Raw genomic sequence first — 23,372 nt, 5'->3', positions numbered from 1 at the left:
GCACCTGCGTTGTTGGTCCACCCTGTAGATGTAAAGTCAGAGACGATAGCTCATCTCTTGCTGTGCAGTTTGTGTTGGTCATCCTCTAGTCCTTCATCAGTGGTCACAGGACGCTGCCCACAGGACACTGTTGGCTGGATATTTTTGATTGGTGGACTATTCTCAGTCCAGCAGTGACACTAAGGTGTTTAAAAACTCCAGCAGTCTGATCCACTTGTACCAGTGCAACACACACTAACACACCACCACCACATCAGTGTTACTGCAGTGCTGAGAATGATCCACCACCCAAATAGTACCTGCTCTGTGAGGGTCCATGGGCGTCCTGAGCACTGAAGAACAGGGTAAAAGGGGGCTAACGAAGTATGCAGAGAAACAGATGGACTACAGTCTGTAACTGTAGAACTACAAAGTGCACCTATATAGTAAGTGGAGCTGATAAAATGGACAATGAGCGTAGAAACAAGGAGGTGGTCATAATGTTATGTCTGATCGGTGTATTTATGTAACAGATTTGTGATGAACAGTGCAATAGTAGCCCCAGGGTTGAAGATTTCAGTAAATGACTTATGTTGCACCAGTTTGATGCTAAACTCAAAGCAGTGAGACTTTTTTACAGGCTGCAGTTATATTGCCATCTACTAGTCAGTCTGCATTATCATTCATACTCCCATATACCCCCATAGTTCTACCTAGGGATGAGGGATGTGATGCAAAAGTTTGAATACCCATGGTCGACATTTTTTGTTGATTTTCTAAGTGAAAATAAATCAACATATTCTCTACAGGAAACAAACTTAAATATGACAATTTCTGCAGATTTTAGTGCACATTGACTATTTATTTGCTGAGATTAACACATTGAAACAAACATAAAATATAAAATGTACCACAACTTTTGCACAGGCTACATTTATTGTTCCAATATGTTACATTCATGAAATAAACAGTAATAAACATGGGAATCAGCAAAACATGTAATTTGGCCAGGGGTGCCCTAACGTTTGAATATGACTGTATATTAGAATTCATCCATTACATGTTTTTCAGAGGTCTCAAAAGTGCAGAGGCTACTGCACATTTTAGCAGAGTTAAAGCTCCTGTGTACACTTTTTCATGATTTTCTTGTTTCCTGTTTTTATTCTGAGCTAGTAGAGCAACAATCATGTTGGTCTTTTCTGTTAAGAGTTTTTTTTAAAAGACATTTTCTTCAGTTTGACTTGAGCAAAATAACTACTAGTAACTAGCAAAGATACTTTCTCTGGATAGACAAAGCACTTTTTGTAAGTCGCTCTGGATAAGAGCATCTGCTAAGTGCTGTAAATGTAAATGTAGCTAATGTAGCCTAAATATATCAAGTATTTACATGTAATATTTGAAGGTTCACTACTAGCGGCTACATTTTGCTGTTGATGTTTTGATGTATTTAAATATAAACGCTCTCTGGCCCTCGGATTTGTTGATATTTTTTAATATGGCCCTTTTAGCGGTTGAGTTTGACCGATGAGGACCATTGAAATTCTGCATTTTGCTAAATTCTTCATGTTGCTCCAAAAGTGTTTTGTTGCCATCTTGTCCGGGCTGTGTTACACACTGCGTGCTGTTTCCGGGACGCTGCTTTGTTTTTGCTCATGCGCAGATGAAAGAGATCAGGGTGAGTGTTTACATGGCCTGCAGAACTGAGCTCAAATCCAACTCTATTGTCAGATTTCTAGACCTTAATCCGATCTAAGAAATCACAGTGTGCTGTTTATAGAACTACTTGAATAATCAGATAACTGCCGAAGACTGATAATGATCAGATTATAAAGCGCATGTAAACACACTCACTGTGGGAAATACTGTGTGTGTGTTTGTGTGTGTGTGTGTGGGTGTGTGTGTGTGTGTGTGCCTAAGGCATAGTCAATGACGCAGGAATGTAGACAGAAGGTGTGGACGTTCCAGAGCACTTTCTGTGCGCCGAGTACTTTGCTCTTCTCAGGTGCAGCAGTGAATTACAGGTCAAGATCAGGAGGTGTGATACAACCTTACACCATGGCAAAAGGCTGTTCTCCCAAGTGTCCACTGCCACCCATCCTGCGTCCTCTGCTGGGTTTCATCTTTTTCCTGGTGGACGTGGTGCTGGACGTGTGGAACATTGTGTCATTGTATCAGAAAGGGGAGTATGTTTATGTGGGGCTGTTGATAGCCCTGCTGCTGGCCTCCTCCGTCCTAGCGCAGGTGTACAGCTGGATGTGGTATTCGGACTATAAGGAGACTCTGGAGAGCAGAGTAGAGAAATTTGCGAGCAGTCATGGTTTAATTGGACTTCTTCACGTCTTTCAGCTGGGAATGTTCCTCAGGTTTGGGACAGATTTAGTTTTCTCTTTGCCTCCTTTACATATTAGACAAATCAGTACAATCAACAATACAAACAAAACAAGCACTATTGTTAGCTCACTCTTAAAGGGGAACTCCACCGAGGTTGTAAAATTACTTAATCATTTAATGGTTTAGATGTGAACCAAATCATTCAGAGTGGTTCGGTGTGAAATGCGTTTTTCCAGAGAAATTTACAGAGTCAGAGTTGTTCACCATTATAGTACTAGGAACCAGACGTCTGATGTGTTTAATGGCTCTAAAAGCTACATCCCGTTAGGTTATTACACAAAATGGTCATGAATGCATGGCTTGAGACCTGAGACATTGTTTTGTGATAGTTTTGTTATAAAGTTTTGGCCTAAAACGTATTTTTAGTGTAGAGAGAGAGAGAGAGAGAGAGAGAGAGAGAGAGAGAGAACCTGCCGGCGCCGACGCAGAGCAGCCCAGGGCAAATGGAAAGTGCTGGTCTCAACAACAAACTACTTGCTACTCTGCTCACCAGTTTACAGGGTAGGATAGCAAGGTAGTTTTTTTTGTTTTTTTGCATGTCCCAAGTTAGACAGTCTGTTCTAAGCTAACGGCTAACAGTGATATATGCAAGGTGGCTCACAAACGTTTCTTACTTAGATTCCAGTTTCTGCTGTAGTGAAACTGCCGGTGTGTAAATCTGCGGCTCTGCAGTCAGACCGTTCCCCACAAGGCGTTCAGGGCTTATTGTTATTAGGTAAAAATAGTACCCAAATTTTAAATTACCATTATCAGTGTGACATATAAAAACTTACAGGACACATGTAAGTTCAGTGGTCATTTTGTTTAGCAGATAAAATGGTGATATTTGTAGTGTAGACATATGGACCTCTGGTTCCTAGTACTATAATGGTGAACGATTTTGTCTCTAAATTTCTCTAGAAAGGCGCATTTCACACCGAACTACTCTGAATGATTTTGTTTACATCTAAATCATTAAATGATTAATTAATTTTGCAAAATGGATGGAGTTTCTCCTTACAAAAGATGGTCCTTCAGTGGTTCTTCAGTAAAGACAGTGCTTCTATATAGAACCATGAACACTCAGAGGACCTTTTGCATGTTTAAAGGGTTCTTTGCATGGTGAAATGGTTCTTCAGACTGATGGAGAATTAAAGGGTTCTGCTATTGTAAAGATGTCAAGCTTCTAACAACAGAAGAACCATTTTGGTGCTAGATAGAAACATTGTCTTTGCTAAAGAACCCTTGAAGAACCGTCTTTAAGAGTGTAACAGAACTTCCAATTAACAGGATTTCCAATATTTTATTTCTCAGTGCTGGTGCTGTTAGGGCTGCATCTTTGGGGCTTCAGTCCTGAATATTCAGATGCTCCAAACAGGCTGACCAGCCTAGAATTACTGCTACAATGCGCTTTTCTTAACCAGCGCTGTCACTTTAAATGTTACGTCACAGCAAACCAAGTATCCATCAGCCTCTCCCCTGAACCCCCTCTGACATCACACTGAGCGTGAAGTTACTGTGGAGTGAAGGCCTGGAGAGGGAGAGGTGAGATAGTAGAGTGCTGTGATTGTAATTTGTTCCCTCACTGGTTCTAACGTCATAGAAACCTTCACTCTGTAGCATCACTACACTACACTACAGTACAGTAATGCTAATTTCTGTTAGCATTCTATTGGAATGCAGTGTTAAGTTAGTGCCAGGCTAACAGTGGTGTACATTGACTTTCCCACATTGGGTAAAACACTGATGGCAGCTCTAGTTTAAACTCTGACATTTGAAGCCTGTAATGTGCTTTATTGTGTATGTTTTAGTGTTTCAGTAAATCCTTCAGTAAATACTTCAACTTGAAGCCTCACTCTTAACACTGGAGGAGGCTTTAGTACAGTATGCTTCACTTATGTTAGCAATTCATAATGCATAATAAGCATGGCTATAACATGTAATGCATTTTTATAAATATTTATAGCCATGTTTATCAATGCATTATAACATGTTATGAATGTGTTTATAGATGCTTACAAACGCGACATTCATAGAAAGAGTTACCAAAATTTCTTCTGATTTATATCTATAAATCCTATGGCCAGTCAGACAATTACGTCATGTCGTTTCCAACATTCCACTATATTCATTCACTATTTTTACTTTTAACATTACAACTGTTGACTTCTATGTCATAAACTCAAAAAACCTGTGAAGTGTTTCCCACAGATGTACATGTACTAGTTAAGACAACATTTGTAGATTTATTAGCCTAGATTGTATATTATAGCATAAACAGTGTAATTCTTTACTTTCTGCCTAGATGCTGCACAACATGCATGAAAGGCTGCATTTATTAATATAGGAGCATATTTTGCACAGTGTGCCATGCGGCATGGTTTCGATGTGTTTATCGTGCATGTTCATATTACGTGAAGATGAAAATATGATGTATCGGTCAGCAATACTTGTGCAAAATAGACTCACCAGTGACGTTTATTGCTTGAAAAGAAAAGATACATGATGATCTTTTATCTGGGCGAACTGGTCAGTAACTTTTCTGTGGATGTCCACCAGTCCATGAATGAATTTATTTTCAACTGACATAACAAGTGAATTTAACCCCGTTGCCTCATGGTGTTGCATGTAAATGTCTTATTCCTGTCAATGTTGAAAAATCTCTGTCGGACTCAGCGGTGGTCATTAGTGTAGTGATTATGGTTTTTAGCAGTGACACTGAAACTGTGATGACCAACAGTGGCTAGCTGCGTAGCAATTTCTTACACAGCTCTATACTATATTACAGAACTCTTTCAGCACTTCATCAGCGTCGAAGGAGAACTTACGCTTTTCTCCTTCATCTCCAGAACTTCTCACAGTGAAATGCTGATGTCAATCTCCTCTTTTCTCCTGAGGGGGGGTTCAGGAGAAACAATTCAGAAATCAGTGATCCTTCATCAATATAATATTGAGATCTGCTCTAAGTCTCTGAGACATTTTTAAGAAAGGATTCTTTCCTCTGGGATAACACGAGTGTTAGCTCAGAAAGATGTGGTGACTCTACACACTGTAAAATATGGCTCATCAGATCAACCTAAAGAATAACTTCATGTAGTAACAAGCAATTGAAATAGTTTTTTCCAATTCAAATTTTCACTGAAAGAACTGTTAAGTTAAAGTATTTACTTAGGTTGAATAAAACTATAAACTATAAACTAGTTAATTTACTTGTTACCACATGAAGTAAATGATCTGACAAGCCATTTTTTACAGTGCAGGATTAAAGTACATGTTATCAGCAACGCTTCACCACTCAATAGCACATAATAGCAACAAGCAACAGAGGGTTATCCCAAGATAACAAAAGAGGATTTCCATCGGTAAAAATCTGAAGACAGCTATGAAGTAGGTTTTTTTTTTAATTAATTTATATTTTAATTCACTCATTCATTCATTCTCATGTAGGTTTGCAGGTGTGGTGGAGATCAGCATATGCAACCCTAAACAAAACAACAAACAGGGAGGAGCTGCATCCTTAAGCCCTGACATGAGCATGTTGCGCCTGATTGAGGCCTTTTCTGAAAGCGCCCCTCAGCTGGTTATCCTGATCTGCATCACCATCCAGGAGCAGGAGCTGCAGCTCTTACAAGGTCAGGTCAACATCTAAAACTGCCTCCTTTCCTTTTCTTTACAAAATCAGCCAATTTGCATTTATTCTCCTCTGGATGCTGCGTCATGATGTCACAGTAGACCTTAAAAAGCAGGCCACTCGAATCCAGCAGTGAAATTTTGCAGCTTTTTTAAATTGATATCGATAGCTCGAGTTGATTCTGCAAGTTGTGACATCTGAGTTTGTTTCTATGGCAAAAACTTCACTTTGTCCATCATCTTAGAATTAAGTTGACGTCAGAGCTGGTTTATGAGGAGCCTGGCCACTTCCTGTTTCCCCCATTATATCAAAAACAGGACTGCGAAACAGCAGAGGGTGCCCATGAGCGAGTTCTCAATGAATGGGAGTGAATGGAGCTCAACAGCTAAAAACGAAAAGTTAAAATAGTTTCTAATCTCTCGCCCAGAACTTTCCTTTAATTTTAGAAAGTAGAAGGATGTATTTCACTAAAAAGCAAAGAAAATTCACCTGTATGTTTCCTTTTTTCTACAGTAAACGGGTTTTGGGCAGCAGGACACTAACATTACTGCTACTGAGTGCTGATTGGTTGGTGAGTGGAACAGCTCATTGGCTGTTCGCACTCACAGACATCACAGATGTACATGAGGCACCATTTTAAACTCCTATAACTCGAGTTCAAAAGCTCTGAAAAATATAACAGCGGTGTTAAAATGTTTTATGCTGTTCTGTGTTCAGGAAATGAATATATTCTTTTACATTAAAAATGTTTAATCATTTATAAACTATGATTTTGGACTCGCTTGGGAGCGCCCTCTAGCGTTTGAGAAACCCGGAAGACATTAGAGAGTGGTAATTCTCCTCTCTACAAGTTCTCTGGCTAGACATCTGTAGCCAGTTGCACCAGCTGAATGTAAGTTTGATCGTAAGATGGAGTGTGAAGTCCATCCTGAACCTTACGTTGAGAGTAGTTAGTACAAACTAGTAACACACAGAATTTCGGTTGCGCCACAGACACTTACGGTACACTCTCCGCAGCTAATCAGTAACCCCACCCGACATAAACAGGAAACATTACACGCATGATCTCGACACGCAGTAAATCACTCACGTTTCTCTCTGTCTGTGCTAGATTGACTTCGCTTAACCCTTTAATGTCCTCACCAAGGAAAAAGTAATGGATTTTTTTTTTTATTATTATTTGTTTGGGGCAATAATAAAAACAATTGGTGTTTTTTTTGCGTGACCCTACAATTTTTTAAATATTCACGTCTACCAAAAGATTGAGATGGCACTTTGTGGCATATATAGTAACTCAAAATGTGCTCTACCAAATAGTTGAGCAGAACATCAAAGGGATAAGATGTGTCGGTCGTACAATTCAAAAAGAGACTGTGTTGTACAGTAAAGTGTCCTCAAAGCGTCCGTCTCTCATATGTGTATTTATTCAGTTCTGGTGCTTGGAATTGTTCCGATGTTCAAACATTTTTAATGGCACTTTATCAGTGAATGGCCGGTAATGTTAACGAAGCTGCGGCTAATGTAATCACTGTTTGAATCTGCTGAATGACAAAAAGGTAATGTTACCTGTGTCAGTTATATTTTAAAAAGGTCAGCGTTACTGTCCTTGTGTAAGTCTGCGGCTAGGATCTCTGATCGATAATCTACCCCATAGAACTGGTTGCTGATGCAACCTGAGATGTATTTGTATTTTTCTTGCAAGCTTCCCATCGATCAAATCGACCAGCGCTTTTAACTGATTTTTTATGGCAGAGCTTACACCGACTGCAGGGTATGTGTAAGCTTTAACTTATAATTTAAAGCTACATTGAAACATGTCACTTGGTGCGACCGGTTAAATCCTAGTAGCTCGTATATTTGAAGGTAGCGGCAGTTTACGTTCAAACTGGTGCAACTGGCTGCTGAAGTTTGCCTGAAGTTAGTTTTGCATTGACACTAAGCTAATGAAACTAACAAGTGATGGAAGCCTGTACTCCACCAGTTAGCATCATGCAAATGCCATTGCCTAAATCATCACACACTCACCTCTAGTCATGTTAAGTGATCTCCAGTAGACTTGCTTATGTGGTTTATGACACTGTATGACACACTGTTATCTATAAACATGATGTAAGATGGCCGCTAATGCTGTTTTGTCCATTTATTTTTGTCCATTTGTATAGAAAATAGTACATCAAACAGTGTCACAAACCACAAACAAGTCTGTTAGATATTATTTAACTACTGGACATGGGTTGAGTAAAGTGTGTGATGATTTAGACATGCAGTTTGATGCTCATCAGCTCTCAGGCTCAAACGAATCTAAACTGACAAGTGAATAGCAGTTTCACTAAAGATCAACTTAAATTTACTCTAATTCAGATGGCTGTACTCGTTTTATAATTATGTACACCAGTGAAGTAAAGTGCAACACGTATCTAAAAAAGAGTAACTTTACCAGAGAAGACAAAAAATTCCATGTGAATTAATGTAAAAAGGGTTTTATCCTAAGTGATTTTGGAGCCTTTCTATTGGTTCATTTGTCATGAAATTTTCACACAATGTAAAGGACAGCCGCCATGTTCAAACGACGTAGAAAACTAAGAATCGACAAAAATGGAGATGCACTTTTTTTTGGACAGTGACGAAATGTGATTTCAGAATTTATCTGACAGACCACTTTATTAAGATTAGTATATTTTAGGATATTAGATTCTGATACTGAGTAAGTCCTCTCTTTGCTAGTGTGTGTACATTTAGTAGCAGTCCTGTTAATAGAGCACACAACCAGTGTTCATAACTGATATCATTTCAGAATGTCTTTGTATCTCTGTAGTTAAACTGGTCTGAAACATGAGATCAGTGGAACGCTTTAGTTTTTGATACGTATGTCTGATGAAGTACATCAGGAGCTGTTTTAGTACTGATCACTTTATAATTTGGCACAATAGATTCAATTCATTTAAAAACACCATCAAAATATCTTCCATGTAAGCCCTACTTGCTTTACTGTAAGGCTGCTTTGGGACACACTTTATAAGTTAAATTATATTAACTGTTCAACATTGTCCTCGTTTTTTCTTCTCAGGTCTAAAAATTGCTGGTTCGTTTGGTGCCATTGCCTTTTGTTTACTGTCCTACCATCGCAACATGCGTAAATTTGTTCCTGAAGATCAGAAGATGGGATGGTCCTCCTCTGCAGTTTTCTTCCTGTGGAACCTGTTCCTGATTACCCCTCGGGTGCTTGCTGTCGCCCTCTTTGCCTCCATCCTGCCCTGCTACATCGCTGCTCACTTCCTGTCCTGGTGGGTGCTGCTGTTTCTCTGGGCCTGGAGGCAGAAGACGGACTTCATGGACACTGAAGGAGGTGAGTGGCTCTATCGGGCCACTGTAGGACTCATCTGGTACTTCAGCTGGTTTAACGTATCAAAGGGAAAGACTAAAGTCAAGAGCATCATCTACCATGTGTGCATGGGGGCCGACATGGGGCTGCTATTGGGTTTGTGGTTTTGGCAAAGATCTGTGGAATCAGCTCGTCTGAATCCTCTGCCAGTTAATCCGTATGTGCTGATTGGTGTGTTGCCTGCACTTTACATTACTGGACTCCTCTTAAAGCTGCTTTACTACTGGAAGTTCCATCTCAGCCGCCCAAGACTGATATTCAGTGTCAGAGATGCAATGTCACAGATTCAGTCAGAGGTTCAGGTGGAAGAGTTTGGGACCATCATGCCTGAACGTGAAACAGAACCTAAACAGATTTTCACTGGCATCCACAAACGGAGGAGGAACATGGCTGTTAATTTCTATTACTAATTTAGACTATTTACCATGTATGGGTGGTTTCCAAGACACAAGACTAAGCTTAAACAAAATTCATTATGTGAAACACAATTGACATTGTAATTTAGTCCTAGTCCAAGACTATGTTTAACCTAGCCCTATTTAAACTATATATAGACTATATATTTATCTTCCACACTATTGGTCAAACTACAAACACATTCCATGTGCTATGGGATCCTTTTATTGTGTTTTTCTGAAACTATGGTGAAAAAGATGATTATGCCTTTTACTACTCTACTGAATGTTTGTTATAAAGGTTTAATGCAGGGATGCACAGCTGTGGTCCTGGAGGGCTGGTGTCCAGCACAGTTAATGATTTACCTGCTCAGACACTTGAGTCCCTCAAGGTTCAGTTTTAGGGCCTTTACTTTTCTCTTTGTACATGCTACCTCTAGGTGATATCATTGGGAAGCATAATATAAATTTTCATAGCTACGCTGATGACACCCAGTTATACATTTCCATTCCTTCTGGTGATCAAGACTCTGTGGACAGACTAACCATTTCTCTTTATCATTTGAGAAATATCACTAAAGTTCAGCCTTTTCTCTCTCAGAGCGATGCAGAGAAACTTGTTTATTCATTTGTTACAGCAGAGTTGATCACTGTAATGATCTTCTTACTGGACGTCCTAAGAAAACTATACATCCTTTACAACTCGTACAAAATGCGGCAGCACAGATCGTAACAAAAAACAAATCAGGGAGATCACATCACTCCTGTTTTAAACAGAGCTGCACTTGCTGCCTGTATCGCTCAGGCACCACTTACATCACTGAGTGTCTGTCTGTTTATGATCTTAGATCTGCAGATACTGAACTTCTGCAAACACCTTCTGTAAAATACAGAAAACATGGAGAGACTTGTTCAGTTATTCTGCTTCTAAACTGTGGAGCTCAGTTCACCTTTTATTAGACAGTCTTAGGCTTCAAACGTTTTGAGGGATTTTGGGTTAAAATCTCTGGTATTCATTATGGCATTGATTCAGAAGAGCACCTGGGCCACCAGCAGCTAAACAGCCCAAAACATCAGTGATTCACCACCATACTTGACAGTTTGTATCAGGCACTTTTCACTGAATGCTGTCCTTCTTTTCACCAAACATGGTGAAAGTCTGCTTCTTTTGTAGAACTCTTCCAGAAAGCCTCCGGTCATTGAGGTGGAGTCTGGGAGTGGATTTCAAAACTTTAAAACCCAAGATTTAACTAAACTGCAGTTTCAAATCTGTAATCTTTCAGTTCCTCTCCACCTCCTCCTCACTGAACGTGGGAGCGATATGATTATGTGCCCTGTTTTTGGCAAATTTTTAACTGTTTTTCAAGCCTTTTCATTATTGCCATGATTGTGCTTAATGGTAATTTTAACTGATTACTAATTTATTATCGTCATTTCCTGATCTGTGCAGGTCCACAAACGTCTGTCTCATTTGAGTCGATGGCTCTTTGATTTTATTCATGTTGATGAATGATAAGGTGATTGTGAATGTGTGTAACCTTATATTTATACTGCAGGGAAACAGGAAATGGTCACAAATGTTTAAAAGAGCCATTTTGTCCTTTCAACAAAACTCAAACCACCTTGGGAGCCACAACATTTTATGTCTATTTTATTGAAGTAATATTGTACCATTTTGGCTGGAAGTGTGAACTAAAAATATAATACAAATGAAAATGCAGACTCACTTTGCTCTGCTTTAAGCTTTAGCTCAGCTATAGCTGCTTTTCTCGCATCTCGCATCTCCAGCAGTAGAACAGTTTCTTGTAAAATGTCTCTCAACATTTGACTTTTTATGAGGCTGAAGTCGCTTCTCATTCGCCAGCTTCTTGTTAAAATTTTTTCGTTCCACCTTAAATCGTGCCTGAGGTGCGAGAATGTAACTGCTGCACCACTTTAAGAGACTTTTTAGTGTTTGTCAGTTTCTCGTTGCAGATTAAACGTATCAGGAAACCAGCTGGAGTGATTATAAATTAATTCATCTCAAAATTATAAATGTTCGTCGGAAATCATTCTCTTTGCCGTTTCGTTAGCTACTAGCTAGGTGAGATTGTTGTCTGTGTTGCTATGGTGACCAGCAGTCTGTCTGCCGACTTTCAGGGTTAAAGCGTGAATTAGCAGTTCTACATTAACTGTGTTGAACGATCAGCAGAGCTTTATTTTTCTGCAAAGGAGGATTATTTTATTTTTACCTACAAATCTAATTCTGCTGTGGAGCCTCAACAGGGCAGTAAAAGAGCCACATGCAGTTCTGGAGCCACATGTTGCTGACCCCTGACCTACACAAGAACATCAGAAGTACAGCATTCAACAATACTCTTTCTGTGACCTGATTTGAAGAAAAAAGGAAATTTTCATTAACTCTCGTTTTCATTTATGTAACTGGTTATTTGTATAAATACTACTTTTCAAACTGTGCTTTTCTCAAGACTGGTATGTTTGAAGTAGGTCTGAAGTTTTGAAGAATCTAGGTTTCTGCAGTAGAGGCCATATCTGACAATGTGAAAGTAAAAAAGTACATAATGTCTTCATAAATTAATAAAATACATCAAGTCAGTTTTGTCTTTCTGTTTACTTTCAGCAATAATTGTGTTGAGCAATTTCAGCACATTTTTATGCCCTTTCAGTGATGTAGCGCTAACACACAGAAGTATGTTATTACCCGTCTTATGTTTTCTCTTTGCCACCATAATAAATTCACTTGGTCTAACCTGGCTGCACCCCTGAATAGAGCACGTTTGGGAGAAAGTCATAGAACAGAAGATTCCCAGCATGGATTTGCAACTGATGTTATGCAATCATGTCAACATGGACCAGAATCTCTAAGCAATGTTTCCAGCACTTTGTTGAATCCATTGTTCTGAAAGCTGAAGGGGGTCCAACCCAGTTTTAGAATGACAACATTCAGGCCTGTGCACAGCCATTTTGAGGGGTAGGGGCTCAATGGGAAAAAAGGGGCAACCTGAACGTGAGTTAAACTTTATTTAATTCACAGCATATTGCCACCATTCTGCTTTGACGTTTCAGAATGAAGGCACGTGTTTTTTCTTAAGGCAACCAAACATTTTACCTAATTTTCTCCCCAAATTTAGCCAGTGGCCAGTTCCACCTGCTAGCTAGGTCTCACAGTGCTGTCAAGCTGGGAGAGTGAAGGCTCGCAGTGAAGAATCTATGAAAGGTCAGTTACTGAAGTGAAATCTTCGCAGGTGGTCAGCCTGCACCAGAGGGAGCGCCCAGGAGCGATGAAGCTCATGGACACAAAACAACCCACAAGAGCTATTCCTGGGGAGAAAGATCTGGCAGAAGGGCTATTTAAAGCACGCTGAACTAGAGAACACTTGTACCATCTGATGTCAAAGGGGAAGGTGACTCAAACCCTCCCTGTCTGGGCACATGTCTGGTGAGTGTACATTCCCCACTCACTTCATTAGAAACATTGCCACTTTATGAGCTCCACTCGCATTATAGGTCCACTATAGATGTACAGTTACAGGCTGTAGCCCATCTGCACAGTTCATCGGCCCCCCTGTAGACCATTCTGACCACTGAGCTGGTCTTTTCTTAGATAGTTTTGGGTGCTGAACTGCTCTCAAACCAGTGTCATTGCTGTGCTGAGAATCGTCCAACACACCTAATACACCTAGCAGTGGTCTTGGCTTGGTTAGAAACTGACCATTGATGAAGGGCTAGAGAATGGCTGATCAATAAAGAGACTTCAGTGTCTAACTGTACACCAGCGAGGTGGAAGTGAGTGGTTTTATGAAATCACTAAGCTCATATGTAGTGTATTAGTCTTATTATTATTTGCTTTGGTCTTGTCACAAGGCTCCCATCAGTCCTTCTCCCAGGCCACTGCTGGGCAAGATTGTGTTCATGCTTAATGAATGGAATGGTGTAATAAGCAAGTCAGAGTGACACTGTGCAGTCATGGTCACTGGGGTAATTCCTTCCCCAGTTGCTTGGGGGCAGTGTTAAGCTCAAGTTTGAAGTTAAGAGGAAGAAGAAGACGAGAAGCAGACTTGTTTGGGGCTGTTTAGTATACTTGTGCTCTTCAAACATGTTAGGGATTGTATGTTCTTTGGCTGAACATTAGTAATGTATTTTTATTTTGTAAGCTTTTTATACATTTGTAGCTTCATCTTCTTCTGGAGAAAAGCATTTATGGTGATGTTCAGTCATGTATTTATCCTTGTTTCTGTTACCTGTTTCAGAAGAGTTTGGTCTGGATGCATTTCTAAAAGTGTTCCAAATCCAGATGGTCTCTTTTGTGGCTTATATTGGCCTCCGTGGTTCTTTGAGCCGAAGACCGGCTTGAAGTGGCCTTGAGGAATCCTGCTATGGTCATCTTCACCTTCTGTCCATTCTATCTGGACTGTTTCGGAGGGGAACTAAACTTCAGATGGATTGATAAACTGTTTCTCATGTGGGATTGTAAAAGATTTAAAGCATGGAATGGGAACTGGTGAGATCGATTGCAGAGGGACTGGTTTTGCTTTCATTTTCTTTGTTTATTTGTTATCCAAACATGGTGAATTTGTATATATAGTGGGAACTGGTTGTGGGAATATGCTTGGTGGATGTGTCTCCAATTGATTCTATACACCTTCAAGATAAAATATCATCTATTTCAGACTAAATATCGGTAAGCATGTGTAATTATTTCCTTTTAGGAAATGCACCCCCCCTTACTAATTTGTTATCGTCATTCTCTGGTCAGAACAAACCCAGTGAGTGTTACAAGTATCACAGTTTTAAAGCTGAAGAAAGCATGTGCTTTCAGTTTGTGTTCAAAGCGAGTACATATTCTCAGAAGCCTGTGGATTACAGACAGACACCAGAGACAGCGACACACAGCCTAACACCATGAGAGAAGGCTGTCCTTGCTCACCTCCACCCGTCCTGCTTTCTGTGGGTGGTTTGCTCCTTTTCTTGTTGGATGCTGTGCTGGACGTATGGGCTGTTGTGTCACTGTTTCAGACGGGGCAGTATGTTTACATGGGGCTGTTAATAGCCCTGCTGTTCTGCTCCTCAAGCCTAGTACAGGTGTTCAGCTGGATCTGGTATACAGATATCCAGGAGCCAGAAACCTACACACCAACATCGGATTTCCAGGAACCGGAAACCAAACAGAAAACCAAAGTAGAGACATCGAAATTGGACAGTTGGCAGAGATGTATGGCAAAAAAACGTTTAATAGGACTGCTGCACATCCTTCATCTGGGAATGTTTTTCAGGTATGTGACAAATTTTGCCATTTATTTGCTATTTGTATAGTTAAGATGGGTCAGTGTTGGGGAAATAACTGAAAGCTGTGCTAAATTAGTCCAACTGCTGATTAAGAGGGAATTTAATTCAGTAGCCAAGAAGTATAAAATGCCATTTATGTTAACATGTAAAACTATAAATGGTCTTTTGCTGGGAAGCTGAGTGGGTGCCATTACTTTCTGTACTTAAATGAATGTAGGACCAAGATTCACTTGACCAGAGGTGTAAGGAGTACTGAAAATTCCTACTCAAGTACAAGTACTGTTACTGTAATAACAATTTACTCAAGTACAAGTAAAAGTATTAGTAAATAAAATTACTCAAGTAAGAGTAAATAAGTAGTTTGCTGAAAAACTACTTAAGTACTGAGTTATTTACTTTTTCATATTTCCGCTGTCACAACCTGAACATATTTCTGAGCTACTCGGCTACATCGCTGGAAATAATCTGTACAGAAAAACACTAAAGCTAAAGTTCTGAGAGCTGAGACTGATCACAGTTCACTCTCCTACTGAATATTTACACAGCCTTCTGTGAGCTGTGTAAGGAATGAGGTTCACATCAAACTGCATGTATTTCACGGTTAGACGATTATATAAGATGTCCTAGTTTATCTGTTTATCCTAGTTTATCTGTGTGCGACACCTGTTAACTAAAGCAGCTTTCGTATTGGTGTCTGAGCTGATTCGCTCATAATTTATTTTTACTCTGCAATGTTAAGAAAATTACAATAGCGAAGTAAAAGTATTTTATTAAAAATTAACTCAAATATGAGTAAAAGTACTATGATTTAATTCTACTCCAAAAAGTACCGCTACAGGGAAAACTGTACTGAATTACAGTAACGAGAGTAAATGTAATTCGTTACTTACACCTCTGCACTTGACCTAAATCTAAAATTCCTTTTACATATTAATAATTAATGTGAGAAGAGGTGTAATTATCAGGTTTCACATGGTTGTATCTGGGCACATTTTCTTTACTAAATAATTTTCAAAATATTTGAACAATATTTGAGTACATGCAGTCATCTCTGCTACTGAAAATATTCAATTTCCTTTATGCATCACATTACTTTTTGGTGAAAAGTCTTTTAAACTAGCAAATGTATTTAATGTAATAATTCTTTACGTACGACAGCAAATATCAGCATGTTAACAGAAACATATTTTAGTACATTAACAACAAATATTAGGGATGCATCAACATGGGAACTGTGTACCGATGCTGATATTGTATATTTTTGAGCGCATATCTGACTATGCCAGTTTAGAAATTTACCTGGATTAGCACTACTGAGAAATGTGACATCATTTTTTGGAAGGTTTAGATTTTGTAAGATTACAAATGCAGTAAAATGAATAAAACACAGATATTTTAGTGTAGTAACCCAGCGACGCCTAAACATTCTGTTCTTCTGGAGTAAATACATCAGAAGAATCTGAACATAAATGACACTATTGTAGATACACTACATGGACAAAGGTATTGGGACACTACACATTACACCTACAGGAGCTTTTATGAATCCCATTCTAAATCCATAGGCATTAATATGGAGTTGGTCCCCCTTTGCAGCTAAAACAGCTTCCACTCCTCTGGGAAGCTTTCTACCAGATTTTTGAGAGTGTCTTTGTGAATTTTTGCCCATTCATCCAGAAGAGCATTTGTGAGGTCAGACACTGATGTTGGACGAGAGGGTCTGGCATACAATCCCTGTTCTAGCTCATCCCAAAGGTGTTCAGTGGGGTTGGGGTCAGGGCTCTGTGAGGGCCAGTCAAATTCCTCCACACCAAACTCACCCAGCCATGACTTTATGGAGCTGCTTTGTGCACTGGGGCTCAGTCATGCTGGAACAGAAAACGTTCTTCCCCAAACTGTTCCCACAAAGTTGGAAGTGTACAATTGTCCAAACTGTCTTGGTGCTGAAGCATTAAGATTTCCCTTCACTGGAACTAAGGGTTCTAGATCAACCCCTGAAAAACAGCCCCATATCATCATCCCTCCTCCACCAAACTCTACAGCTGGCACAGTGCAGTCAGGCAGGTAACGTTCTCCTGGCATTTGGCAAACCCAGACTCATCCATCAGACTGACAGATAGAGAAGTGTGATTCGTCACTCCACAATACATTTCCACTGTTCCAGAGTCCAGTGGCGGCGTGTTTTACACCACTCCATGTGACACTTGGCATTGTGCTTGGTGATGTAAGGCTTGCATGCAGCTGCTCAGCCATGGAAACTCATGCCATGAAGCTCCTGGCACACAGTTGTTGTGCTGATTTTAATGCCACAAGAGCTTCGGAACTCTGCGGTTATTGATCAGCAGAACGTTGGTGACTTCTATGCACTATGCCAGCTGTTTGGTGGAGGAGGGATGATGATGATATGGGGTTGTTTTTTAGGGGTTGGCCTAGAACCCTTAGTTCCAGTGAAGGGAAATCTTAATGCTTCACAAACTTAACTTGTTGCAATGGCGGCATCCTATTACAGCACCACACTCAGATTCAGTGAGCTCTTTAGAACGACCCATTCTTTCCCTAATGTCTGTAAAGGCAGGCTGCTTGACCAGGTGCTTGATTTTATACACCTGTGGCAATGAGACTGAATGAAACACCTGAATTTAGTGATCTAAGAGGTGTGTCTCTTTTTGTCCGTATAGTGTATGTTAATTAATTATTCCTCTTATTCATTCTTTCATTCTCATGTAGGCTTGCAGTCTCCATCAGGAAATCGGTGAAATCCAAGAAGTTAGAGAAATCATCGGAGGAGGAAATCAATGAGTATTTAGATAAGCTCATGCTGCATGATGTGGGCATGCTGAATCTATTTGAGACGTTTACTGAAAGCGTCCCACAGCTCGTTCTCATGATCACCCTCATCATGCAGGAGCAGCAGCTACAGCTTTTTACAGGTCAGATCAACCTTTAAAACCATCTTTCTCTTTGTAGAGTTGACCTCTCCATGTTCCGCCTACTAAATGCACTCTTTTGTAGCTACTGTTCAGTTTAAGTCAAGTTAGTGCCAACTTGGTCAGATGTGACCAGAGCAAGGACACTTCATTAAGTGCTCAATGGTCAGGACCCCCACAAAGCAAGTACTATTTGGGTGGTGGATCATTCTCAGCACTGCAGTGACAATGATGTGGTGGTGGTGTGTTAGTGTGTGTTGCGCTAATCTGAGTGGATCAGACACAGCAGTGCTGCTGGAGCTTTTAAACACTGTGTCCACTCTCTGTCCACTCTAGTAGACCTTCCTAACACACCACCACCACATCAGTCTTACTACAGTGCTGAGAATGATCCACCACCCAAATAGTACCTGCTCTGTGAGGGTCCATGGGGGTCCTGAGCACTGAAGAACAGGGTAAAAGGGGACAACAAAGTATGCAGAGAAACAGATGGACTACAGTCTGTAACTGTAGAACTACAAAGTGCACCTATATAGTAAGTGGAGCTGATAAAATGGACAATGAGCGTAGAAACAAGGGGGTGTTTCTAATGAAGTGGCCAGTGTATGTGTGTAACATTAACGGTTCAATAAAAAAAGCTGTTATTATTATTATTATTACTGTTATTATTATTATTATTATTATTATCACTACATGGAAGCTGATAATTTAAAGCCAATTCAGCAAAGGAATCCCTGTGTGTTCAGTAATGAGTATTAAAAGTATTTTTTTATGTTATAAAACATTTCATAAATATTATTGGACCTTTTTTTCAGGTTGTAAAATTGCTGGTTCACTCGCCTCAATCACCTACTGTCTGCTGTCCTACCATACAAGCATGCGCAAGCTTATCTCTAGAAAACAGAAGATGGGATGGTCCTCCTCTGCAGTTTTCTTCCTGTGGAACCTGTTCCTGATTACCCCTCGGGTGCTTGCTGTCGCCCTCTTTGCCTCCATCCTGCCCTGCTACATTGCTGCTCACTTCCTGTCCTGGTGGGTGCTGCTGTTTCTCTGGGCCTGGAGGCAGAAGACGGACTTCATGGAGACTGAAAGAGGTGAACGGCTCTATCGGGCCACTGTAGGACTCATCTGGTACTTCAGCTGGTTTAACGTATTGAAAGGAAAGACAAGAACCACAAACATCATCTACCATGCGTGCATGGGGGCCGACATTGGGCTGCTATTGGGCTTGTGGTTTTGGCAAAGATCTGTGGAATCAGCTCGTCTGAATCCTCTGCCAGTTAATCCGTATGTGCTGATTGTTACATTGCCTGCACTTTACATTACTGGACTCCTCTTAAAGCTGCTTTACTACTGGAAGTTCCACCCTCGATTTAAAGATGAGACGTCACACGCTGAGCCGCTGACTGAGCTACAAGCTGAGCCACAGAAGAAAATACCACATAAAAGAGCTGCAGTACTGAATGATTCTGATTCTGTCTCATCTGAAGAGTCTGAACCTGCCAATAGTAAGACAGATATGTCGCCTGCAGCACTGGATGAGCAGAATTCAGAGGCTGAACAGACAACGAAACCCCAACGAGTCATCGCTGATGTCCACAACAGGATGAAAAACATGGCTTTTAATTTCTAAAGACTAATTTAAAGGTGATACATAACATGTATGGCTAGTTTCCCTCATCTAAATTAAGCTTAAACCCCCTGTGTTTTCTGTCTAAGTAGGTTATTCTTGCTCATGTGGGATCACAGTATACCCGTCTAAAATATGCCCTATAAATGAATTTCCAGTGTGTGGCCTGAATGGCCGATGTATTGTGATGTAATCTGGGTGGTCCTAAACTTGGGTACTGTTTGCGTAAGTATCACCCGTTTGCATTAGGCTGACGTGGCTCCTTCGTCACAGCCTTCTGGTGTTGGGGTCAGAGGAACTCGCCTAGCAAACGCTAACAACCAAGCGGAGGCTAACCCAGCCAGTACAGCTAATGTATCAAACTAGCTCATCAGTCCTTCTGCCTGCCTGTTATCCCTTCATTCAATCATCAGGTCATCAAACCGGCCATGCTAGCATTACATGGACGCACATTCCACAGTTCACTGCATGCATTATTATTATATTTGTCATTTGGCAGACGCTCTTATCCGGAGCGACTTACAATACATTTTTACATGAGTAGGTGAAGATGTGTTAGGAGTCTTGCCCAAGGACTCTTGTTTGTATAGTGTAGGGTGTTTACCCAGACAGGGGGTTTGAACCACAGACTACAGGTAGAAGGAAGAGGTGTTACCCACTACGCTATACCACTATACACTACTAATTATTAGACACTTACTGTTTCAGGCAAAAAAAAAAAAAGGATTATTCTCTTGAACAGACACAATGCTTTGAACTTTATTTTGTATCAAAACAATGTTTAATATAGAAAAGAGACATGTGACTTTGTCAAGGGGGAAATGCAGATGTGCAATTATTAGGCAACTGCAGATGCCTTTACAAATTTAAATTTTTCTCAGTTTACGAGACAAGTTTATGGTTAGCAATATAAAATATAAAAATATTAAACCTTTACAACTTTCATCTTTACATTATCAGTTAGGTCCCTTTTTGACCTGCAGAAAAAGTTGCCTAATAATTATGCGCACATTCATTTAACGCTGCACTGTGTACGATTTTTGTTGTTCAAATTGAACAAAGTATCATTACTGAGTGAGGAGAATCAAAACAGGCTAAAATATGGTGAGTGTGCGCTGCTGCAAGTCGCCCTGTAAAGTCAGAGGTGTATAAAATAGTCGCCCTGTAAAGTCAGAGGTGTATAAAATAGTCGCCCTGTAAAGTCAGAGGTGTCGGGTCAGGAGTTTTTCCACACGACGTACGTCTTTACGAATTAACGTCACACAGGCTCATAAAGAAGGTACGGCTCAATGTTTAAGCCTCGGGTGCAAAATCAACATTATACTGATGAAGATGTGATGACAGTAGTGGATAATTCACTCAAATCCTCTGAAGACGCGTCCTTCACCAAGTTTAAACTGAGTTCTCGTTGAATTCTTGTTTAATCACCAAATTCATCCACTACAAAATGTTCTTCCATGCACGTGCAATTACACATTTCCTCCAGAGAGGTCTCCAAATCCCCAAATCTTACATAGTGCAGCTTTGATGTATTTCTCACTTTGAGCTACACCCTCTCACATGAAGCACTTATATCCTCTCAAAAATGTTTCTACACAATGATTATTTAGGTCAATATGGTTTGGAAAAATGTGCCTGGAACAAATATATGATCGTAAAACCAAATTACCTAATAATAATGTACACACATTACAGTAAATAAGAACCTTTTTTAAGGTGTGGCCATATAAGAGCTGGATAATGTGTTTAGTGAGTAGACACTGAGCTTTACAGCACCACCTGTATATGTAGCACCCATTTCATTTCAGTCAGTTTTCACTGCTTCACTCACGCTGCTGTTTAGTTCTGCTTCTGTGCTGTAAGCAGGCTGGGAGTGTTTGACAGTGATGTCAGTCAAACCTGCTCATTATAATAATAGGCCACGCCGAAGTTCTCAAATTGGTCTGATAAGCATTTTTTAAGCAGTGTTTTATTTTCATTTTTTCCATTCACACTTTACTGGATGCTTAACACTAAATTTTAGCAGCATACAGATATTTTTAATATTTTTACACAAAGTTTATGGAGTTTTGATAGTAAAATAAATGGCAAATGAGCCAGTCTAAAGATTATATGTAGACTATATAAAGGGCTACTTTTTTAACTACATTCTGGTGCTTCAGGATCTTTTAGACCTTTTTATGGTGATAGATTTTATAAAGATATATGATGATGGACTTTGTTGTTATTAGTGTGCAAGTGGGTTTAAACTATATTGATGTCTTTGTAGTTATTCTAGTATGAGGCGTTGTGTGTACAGGTAAAATGTTTGCTTTGTTAAAAACAATTTGCATGTAATCTTTTGATAAAAGGTCTGAAAAGATTAAAAGACATATTTCTGATCTGGGAGATCCAGCCTGTGTTTCCTTTCAGCAACGACACCAACGGCACATTCAGCTTTAAAAGGTTTTATTTACGTTGCCACAAACATCCTTATAGTACACAGGAAAACTTCTCTGGGCCAAACAGTATTCCGGTCCCATACAAAAGAGAAAAAAAAGTGAAAATTGCATCTCACTTGAGTACAATATTTATTAAACTTCCTACTTAGATTTCCTACGTAACACGGTCAAGTTGAGCCAGTTATGTCAGCATGAGGCTACACGTTCTCGCAACTTTGTATTTGACAGAATTCATTCACACTTAACAGCCATTCTAGTTGAAGAAATCATAGTATACACATAGTCTACACTGGACGGTTGGGCGTGACTAATTTGTCATAGCTGCGTATTTCTTTAGAGCACACGGTTCTGGACCAGAGGGACGACTTCATAGCGCTTTCGAGCTTAGTTCCAAAACATCCGCTTCTTCAGCACAAATTAAACGCATGTCTTGAGCTTAAACTGGGAGCAGCGCATCAAAAAGTGACGTGCTTTCCTCAAAATCATGGAAAAAAAAAAACAGAAACAAAGCCGAAAAACATCAGAGATACTGTTTGCCACAAGGGCAGAAAGAAAACATCTGGACCTCACAGGCTAAATGCATGAAGGCCTCCTCATGAAAATGAAACACAAACACTATGATTTCCCTTTTAGGCTGGATGTGCTAAAGACTTAAAAGGTCCAACCCAAGACCCTAAGAACTGTACAACCTTGCTATAAGAGATGGATCTGTTTTACAGCTTCCTTGATTGTCCATGCGTTTAAGTCTCAAAGTGACTGAGTGAGAAAAAAAAAAGATCATTTTCTCATCACTTTATACTCGCAAAGGGCTCAGCTGTATCAGAACAGCATGTAAAAGCAGCGTTTATATGACAGCACAGGGAGAAATGAGAACGATGGACGCACTATGACACTTACGGAGAGAGATTCGGAACAGACTGATCATAGCTTCAGCACCAAATGACAGAAAAGATACATAAACATTAAAAAAGGCATAATAAAAACAAAACAGGAGCACTTCCACTCGCACACACACAAAAACAAACATTTGCATGTCTTGCCATATTTCAGCAAATCCCTTTACGATGATGCGTTTATGTAGAGTTTATAGTTAAAAGGCACAATATAAATAAGTACAGGAGGAAAAATAAACAAAAACAACGAACACCCAGACGCACAAAGGAGAGTAACACATTCGTAATTGTCAAAGCTGCTTGTGTAAAAATGCTTTTTCTTTAGGCTCAGTATTGTTCAGTCAAAATCTCACAGCGTCAACCCTCCCACTCTCACCGCCGCTCAAAGGGGAGATACACCGATTTTTCAAAATCTCTGCGTTATTAAAAAATTGTAAA

At 39.9% G+C, this 23,372-nt stretch overlaps 2 protein-coding genes across 5 annotated transcripts; both read left to right on the top strand.

The window, feature by feature from the left end:
• The first annotated feature begins 1,754 nt into the window (after positions 1–1,754).
• LOC118805280 (XK-related protein 8-like) lies at positions 1,755–10,177 on the top strand. The gene is made up of 3 exons (XM_036565977.1): positions 1,755–2,342; positions 5,797–5,981; positions 9,048–10,177. The coding sequence occupies exons 1-3, from the start codon at positions 1,906–1,908 to the stop codon at positions 9,770–9,772; spliced, it is 1,347 nt and encodes a 448-aa protein (XP_036421870.1). The 5' UTR covers positions 1,755–1,905; the 3' UTR covers positions 9,773–10,177.
• A 2,849-nt stretch (positions 10,178–13,026) lies between these two features.
• LOC118805279 (XK-related protein 8-like) lies at positions 13,027–21,981 on the top strand. Of its 4 annotated transcripts, none has more exons than XM_036565975.1 (4): positions 13,027–13,196; positions 14,008–15,030; positions 17,771–17,973; positions 18,786–21,981. In XM_036565975.1, the coding sequence occupies exons 2-4, from the start codon at positions 14,660–14,662 to the stop codon at positions 19,601–19,603; spliced, it is 1,392 nt and encodes a 463-aa protein (XP_036421868.1). In that variant the 5' UTR covers positions 13,027–13,196; positions 14,008–14,659; the 3' UTR covers positions 19,604–21,981. The 4 variants fall into 4 exon arrangements, with proteins under 4 accessions (XP_036421868.1, XP_036421866.1, XP_036421865.1 ...); XM_036565973.1 differs by lacking the exon at positions 13,027–13,196 and adding an exon at positions 13,801–13,906; XM_036565976.1 differs by lacking the exon at positions 13,027–13,196 and adding an exon at positions 13,815–13,906 and having other exon boundaries at positions 14,011–15,030.
• The last annotated feature ends 1,391 nt before the right edge of the window (positions 21,982–23,372 follow it).

The sequence above is a fragment of the Colossoma macropomum genome, unplaced genomic scaffold (genome assembly GCF_904425465.1).
Source record: "Colossoma macropomum unplaced genomic scaffold, Colossoma_macropomum, whole genome shotgun sequence".
NCBI classification, from domain to species: domain Eukaryota; kingdom Metazoa; phylum Chordata; class Actinopteri; order Characiformes; family Serrasalmidae; genus Colossoma; species Colossoma macropomum.
This window is presented reverse-complemented; position numbering and strand designations above follow the sequence as displayed.